Here is a 7,064-nt window from a genome sequence, read left to right as displayed (position 1 = left end):
GGGAGCACGCCAAGCAGAAAGGGGGCCGTTTTTCACCGTCACTCATGCTGTGTCTGTCTTATCTCTTGGTCTCCTGGTCCTCACATTCTTCCCCACCCCCCCAAGGGTGTAATCTTTTTCTTTTCCTTTTAATTGTGATTTGGGTAAAGTTTACAGAGCAAATTCACTTTCCATACAGCAGCTCACACACACTTTGTCTCATGACATTGACTACAATTTACCTCAATGCAACAGCTCCCCTCCCACTTCTTCCCGATAATTACCTCTTCCCCGTGTCCATCCAGTCTTCATGTTCTTAAGGAGTACTGGTGGCATAATAGTTATGTGCTTGTCTGCTAACCAGAAGGTTGGCTGTTTGAACCCACTCCGCAGCTCTGCAGGAGAAAGACTTGGTGACCTGCTCCCATAAAGACAACAGCCTAGGACACCCTACGGGGTAGTTCTCTGTCACGCAGGGGGTCTCTGTGAATCGGAATCAACCCCACAGCACCCCTCAACAACAGCACTCGTGCTTTCGGCTCTGACCTGCAGACCTTGAAACCCCCGGCAGTGTCCGTCCCCATTCAGCATGGACAACAAGAAGCGCCTGGCCTACGCCATCATCCATTTCCTGCACGGGCAGCTCCGGGACGGGGAGCTCTCCTCCGATGCCCAGGAGAGCCTGGAAGGTAATACACTGCCAGCCTCCCAAAGGGCCTGCCTCCCCGCCCCCTCCTCCCCAGCCTCCCCGGGGGCCTGCTTCCCCCTTCCCTCCCTGCTCCTGTTCTCCCTTTCCTCCTCATTTCTGACTGTGGCTCCAGGCCCCCACGCACAGAGGAAGCTGGGGCTGGCATCCCGGGTGGAACTAAGCTTCTAGAGAGATCTTTGGCCAGGCAGCCCCCACGCCTGTGGAGCTGCTGTGTGGGTCGGTCAGGGAGCAGGGTCCCAGCCGTGGCTGCCTGGCCCTTCCAGTGACTTCTGCTTCTGCCCAGAATCACAGGGCGGCGCAGTGAGGAGGGGCTGGGTGGTGCTGTGGCTTGCCAAGTCTGCCCAGGCACAGAGCCTTGCTCCCCTCCTCCTCCCTCACCGGAGTCCCCCAGGCCAGAACGCCCCCTTTCCCTGACCCCGTACCTTCCCCACTCAGCAGTGGGACCCCACGTAGGACCCTGATGTCACCTGCCTGCGGGGCTGGGGAGCACATCTTCCTCCAGCTTCTCCTGCTCTTGGCCTGCAGGTGGGCATGACTGCCAGGGTGGGAACAAGAGGAAGCAGGAGCTTCCGGGGACACACAGTGCCTGATGCCTCCAGGACCTCTGGGAGCCCAATCTGAAGGGAGCAATCAGGAGCCCTGCCCATAACCCTTGAGTACATGGGGTTGGGGTTACATTCAGTGGGGCTTGGTGCCTCCCAAAACAGTGACATTCCCCCTTCCAGTGGCGATCCAGTGCCTGGAGACTGCGTTTGGAGTGACCGTGGAAGACCATGACCTGGCACTGCCCCAGACTCTTCCAGAAATATTTGAAGCAGCCGCCTTAGGCAAGGTAAGCTTCCAGGGCCCCATGCCCCAGACTCCCCCACAGCGGTCATGCATGTATGTCGAGCATCAGGCTGTGTGCCAGACACTGTGTCAGTGTTCTGCTTATCCCATCTTACCGTCAGGTGCCACACAGTGGCCAACAGGCTGTCAGCCTCTCTGTGCCCATGGAGAACCCAGACAGAGTGTGGGGTTTACCCACCAGGGGTCCTGGGAATCCAGCCACCGGGCTTGGCGCCTCTCCGTCAGAGCTGAGGTGTCCTCTCGAGTTGTTTTTCAAGGGGGATGGTTGGCTGGACGGCCACAAGTTTGGAGCGTCTGGATGGCGAGGTGGTCTGCTGCTTCTCAAAACACCTGCCTTTGCCACTGGGACCAGGAGATGCCACAGGACCTGAGGAGCCCCGAGCGGACCCCACCCTCCGAAGAGGACTCCGCAGAGGCAGAGCGTCTCAAGACAGAAGGTAAATGGGAGGCCGCCTTCCTCTCTCAGGGTGCCCGTCTGCTACACCCTGCCTGGCCTGCCACACGATTGGCCACAGTGGACACTGGCCGGTCGTTAAGTGCAGGTCAACAGTCAGGCTTTGAGGAAGGGCCCAGTGAGCATTTGAAAACAGACACACAGATACTGAGGAAGAGAACCCTTGTGTGTTGCCCCCAAGGCTGTGAAAGGGGGCAGCCGCTGTGGACCAGTGTGGCGGTTCCTCAGACGTGAAACGTAGAAGTGGCACATGATCATTGTTGGAATTTTTGACTCCTAGTGACTCCGTGTGACAATGGCCCCGGTTTTCTAGGCTGTCGTCTTCATAGGGCAGAGTGTCAGGTTGGAGCCACTCGGCGGGTTCAGACCACTGACTTTTCAGTTTAGCAGCTGAGCACTTAACCATTTGCGCCACCAGGGCTCCTAGAAATACCATATGACTCGATGATTCTGCTCCTAGATACGTACCCACGACACTCGAAAGCAGGGAGTCCCACAGATAGGGGTACACAGGGTTCACCACTGCACTGTTCAGGAGGCTGGACAAGCCACGTGTCCATCCATAGACGGTGGAGAAACACAGTGTGTCCACCCCCATAGTGGCACGTGGCTCAGCCTTTAAAGGAACAAGGCTATCACACGTGCCACCATGTGTACGGACCTCACAAACAGTGCCCAGAGAGAGAAGCCAGCCACAGAGGGGCAGTGTTTACTGGAGGGTCTCTGACATAAAGTGGGGTAGGCAGCTACAGGGAGACCAGAGTTTATAGTGGTTGCCAGCAGAGGGGAAGTCATTGCTTAGGGGGTGTTGAGTTTCTCTTTGTGGTGGGGGACTAATCTAGAAACAGAGATGATGGTCACACAACTTGATGAATGCTGTCACTGAAGTGTGTGTGTGAACAGCGTTGGAGAGGAAAACGGTGTGTGACGTGCATGTTGATTGTTAGTTGTCCTCAGGTCATTTCGGATTCATGGTGACTCCGCGTGTACAGAGCAGGACTGCTCCGTAGGGTTTTCAGGGCTGTGGCCTTTTGGTAGCAGCTCACCGGCCTATCTCCTGAGGCACCGCTGGCTGGGTTTGAACTGCCAACCTTTTGGCTAGTCCCGTGCTTCATCATTCACACCACCCAGGGCCTCCTACACAGATATGGACCACAATTTTAAAAAGCCAAAACGCACATAAGCCCAGGGGATCTGAGAATGAGGTTATCCAGCCACTGGGGTGGTCTGATGTCAACAGCCCAGCATGACATTTTTTTCTTTCTTTGTAGGAAATGAGCAGATGAAGGTCGAGAACTTTGAAGCAGCCGTCCATTTCTACGGGAAGGCCATCGAGCTCAACCCGGCCAATGCCGTCTACTTCTGTAACAGGTGCCACTCTGGGCCAGGGGAACAGGGCGGTCACACACCAAGGGGGACAGGGAGCTGCAGGAGGTGCAGAACCTGCGACAGGCACTGCATCCACACTCTGTTTCAGTGATGACTACACTATGATTCCAGAGGACCGGCAGGTGCCAGGTGGCCCTGAGGAGAATGGGCAGGGATGTGAAAGTCAAGTGGCACAGTTTCCTGAGCAGAACTTCCAACCAAGCACATCATCCATAAAAAATGTATATATACGGCATTTTTTTGTGAATTCGTTCACAGTGATGATGGCCAGCTGCTGTTGAGTCGACCTGGACTCCTGGCATCCTTGCATGTGTCAGAGTAGAACCGTGCTCTGTAGGTTTCTTGCTGGGGAAGCTAGGGGAGCAGTGTGTCTTAGGCCGGGTTTGCTAGAGAAGCAGAACCAGTGAAGCTTATTTATCAGTGTGTGTAGAGAGATTTGTCTGGGGGACATGGCTCACAAGGTTGTGGAGGCTGGCAAGTCCCGAGTCCGTGGGTAGACATCAGGCTGGAGGCTTCTCCTAATTCACGTCCTGCAGGGGCTGACCAACCCAAGAGCAGCAGATCAGATGGCTGGCTACGGAGGCTGGTGAATCTAAGGCTGGCTGCTGGCTCACAGGCTGCAGAGGCTGACACGCCAAGGTCGGCAGGCAGTACGGCGGGTTGCTGACTCCAGTCCGAGAACTGGAGGTCAGGTGATGACCCAGAGGCAGGATCCAGATCAAGTGAAAAGCCAGAGAGCCTTGCTGGACCGTCCATATGTATTGCATGCAGGCCAACTCGCTTTTAGCTGATTGGCTACTCATAGCAGATCTCGTGGAGGTGATTATATTGTATCAGATCGCATCGTGGGGGATGACATTATAAAAACTGAACTGCTGAGAATCCTCCCACAGCCAAGCTGACACACAAACTTATCGCTAGGTGTGAAGAAACAAGTTTTTTAACAGGATAATTAAGTAGTTAAAAACATTACTTCTTTTGAGAACTAATACCATGGTACTAAACAGATTAGTTTTTAGTTGTTGTTGGGCCTTCAAGTTGATTTCTGACTCACAGTGACCACATGGAATGAAGCAGACCTGCCCACAGGGCTCCTGGGATGTCATCTTCATGGGAGCAGATTGCTAGGTCTTCCTCCTCAGGAGCCATTTGGGTGCGTTTAAACCACTGACCTTTCAGGTAGCAGCCAAGTGCTTAACCACTGAGCCACCAGGACTCCTTAATCAAAGGGTAGAAGTTGACAGTCGTCAGACAGCCTGAAGCCCCACTAGCATAAGGTTTGACACACTTTTTGTAAAAATTCTCAGAGGCACTGTTTTCAGTTTTGCAGGTCCTAAGATCATAGCACAGAAGCATCCACAGGCTTGATAAACAAAGGAACGGGTGTGACTGTGCACCAATAAAACTTTATTTGCACATGTAGGCAGCAGGCTGGAGTTGACCAACGGGCTGTACTTTTCCAGTTCCTGACCCAAAAAGAGAAGGAGCCTATAGACCCTAACTTAGAGAAGTGGGTGTGGCGTCTGTCCAGCCCCACTTGCTGGGGTTCCTCTCAGACTTCGTGACTCCGCCGTCTGCTTTCTGAACACACGTCTGCAGTTTTTTGCCTTGCTTCTTAGTCTGGAGCAGTCGGCCTCTCTAGGGCCTGCAGTTTGCCTTGGGTGGGTGCGTCTGGAGGCTGTTAACTCTGGGTACGGGCCCCACCACCCAGCAGTTGTACAGGATCCTTGGCCCCCTGCCTCCACCTCCACCAGATTGGATTTTCCGTGGAAGAGTAGGGCAGGGCCTAGACAAGCACATCCTCCCTGTAGCACCGGGACCAAGCACTGCAGCCCGCACCCACCTGCCTGTGTCCCACCTGCCGTGACTGTGGGTGATTCTGCATTGTTCTTAGTTGTTGTGAAGTCCATTCCAGCCCGTGGCGATCTTACATCCAATGGAAGAAAACACTGCCCCGTCATGTGTCATCCTCTTGGTGGATCGAGTCCGTCCATTCGGCCATGGTGCCTGTCCCCTCACTAAGGGCCTCCTGTGCTGGCCCTCTGCTTCACCAAGCACTAAGTCCTCCTCCAGCTGGTGGTCCCACGTGATAACATGGCCTTGGCAAGCCGGGCTGACAGCGTTCTGTTGTTACCTGTAAGGTTTTCATTGACTGATTTTCAGAAAGTGAATCTTTAGGCCTTTCTGCCTGGTCTTTCTGAGCCTGGAAGCTCTGATGAAACCAGGCCACCACAGGATGCCAGGCTCCTCCCCGCTTACAGATAGGAAAACCAGGACTCACTCCCAGCAGCCCCTCCTGGGGAGCTGGGATGGAGGTGTCTCTTCAATGCTCTCTCCAGCCCAACTTGGAGCCCCTGCTGAGCAGTGGGCACTGCCTTTGTTTCCCCAGGGCCGCAGCCTACAGCAAGCTGGGGAACTACGCAGGGGCTGTGCAGGACTGTGAGCGTGCCATCTGCATAGATCCCTCCTACAGCAAGGCCTACGGCCGCATGGGGTAAGTGCACGGGCTGCCCATGGAGCCTCGCCTGCGTGTGGGCAAGACCCTTGCAGGTAGAGCCTGGCGCTGTGGCAGAGCCAGGTCTGGACCTGCCCTCAGGGTAGCATGTGACCTGCACCTGGCTGCCCCGTCCCAGCTCTCTGGTGGGCATGGCAACAGACACTTCAGGTTGTCATTTGCTTCCTGGCGTCCATGGCTGTTTTCCAGCCTGGTTCTGATGGTGCAGGTGGTGGGGAGGGAATGCCCCTGGCTCTGCCCACATCTCAGCACCCTGCCCTGGGGGTGCCCCCAGCCTGGCGCTCTCCAGCCTGAACAAGCACACGGAAGCCGTGGCCTACTACAAGAAGGCCCTGGAGCTGGACCCTGACAACGAGACCTATAAGTCGAACCTCAAGATCGCAGAGCTCAAGCTGAGGGAGGCGCCGAGCCCGGTGAGGCTGCAGGGGCTTGGTGCTGGCGGGAGGGCTGGGCTGCCACACCTTCCAGGACACAGGCCAGGGGCCAGGCTCTCCTCCTCTTGGCGTCTGTGCTTTTCCCAAAGGGGCCTACACTGTGCCCAAGGCTGCAGGACACCATGGGGCTAGCAACGGGGAATGGTAGAATGCTGGCAGCTTTAGAACAACTTAGGATGGGCGGGCCAGGCCCCGTGTCTGGGTGCCACTAATGTGCTCACGTTTCTAATCCTCACAGACAGGAGGTGTCGGTACTTTTGACATTGCCGGCCTGCTGAACAACCCAAGCTTCATGAGCATGGTGAGAGCACTGCCTATCCTTACGTCCCCTTCCCGCCCCCCCGTGTACCCACACCCACATGCTTATACCACCCACATGCTCCTACATGCCACCACTCACCCGCCCATACCCACGCATATACTGTCCACACATGTCCCCCCAAGCCCCCACTCACACACCCATGCCCCCCCACCCACACCTGTCCCCACATTCCTATACCCACCCACTCACCTGCCCCCACTCACATGCTTACACCATCTACACATGTCCCCACACGCTCCCACTCACCTGCCTCCACCCACACGTTTATACTGTCCACACATGTCCCCACAGGCCCCCATTCACTCACATACACACACCCATGCCCCCCCACACATCCACATCTGTCCCCACATTACTATCCCCACCTATACCCACACACTTACACTGTCCATACATGTCCCCACATGCCCCCA

General features: G+C 55.7%; 1 protein-coding gene across 1 annotated transcript in view; it reads left to right on the top strand.

The window, feature by feature from the left end:
- The first annotated feature begins 568 nt into the window (after positions 1-568).
- Positions 569-7,064, top strand: part of SGTA (small glutamine rich tetratricopeptide repeat co-chaperone alpha) — an 11,286-nt gene continuing 4,790 nt past the window's right edge. Inside the window, exons 1-7 of the mRNA XM_007951012.2 lie at positions 569-668; positions 1,414-1,520; positions 1,890-1,974; positions 3,263-3,362; positions 5,770-5,874; positions 6,170-6,308; positions 6,568-6,630. Of these exons, the coding sequence (XP_007949203.1) occupies positions 569-668; positions 1,414-1,520; positions 1,890-1,974; positions 3,263-3,362; positions 5,770-5,874; positions 6,170-6,308; positions 6,568-6,630 (699 nt within the window). The remainder of the gene's footprint in view (positions 669-1,413; positions 1,521-1,889; positions 1,975-3,262; positions 3,363-5,769; positions 5,875-6,169; positions 6,309-6,567; positions 6,631-7,064) is intronic.

This window comes from Orycteropus afer, unplaced genomic scaffold (genome assembly GCF_000298275.1).
Source record: "Orycteropus afer afer isolate SDZICR_OR568_19922 unplaced genomic scaffold, OryAfe1.0 scaffold00291, whole genome shotgun sequence".
NCBI lineage: Eukaryota > Metazoa > Chordata > Mammalia > Tubulidentata > Orycteropodidae > Orycteropus > Orycteropus afer.
Note: the sequence above shows the minus strand (reverse complement) of the source record. Positions and strands in the feature narration are given on the sequence as shown.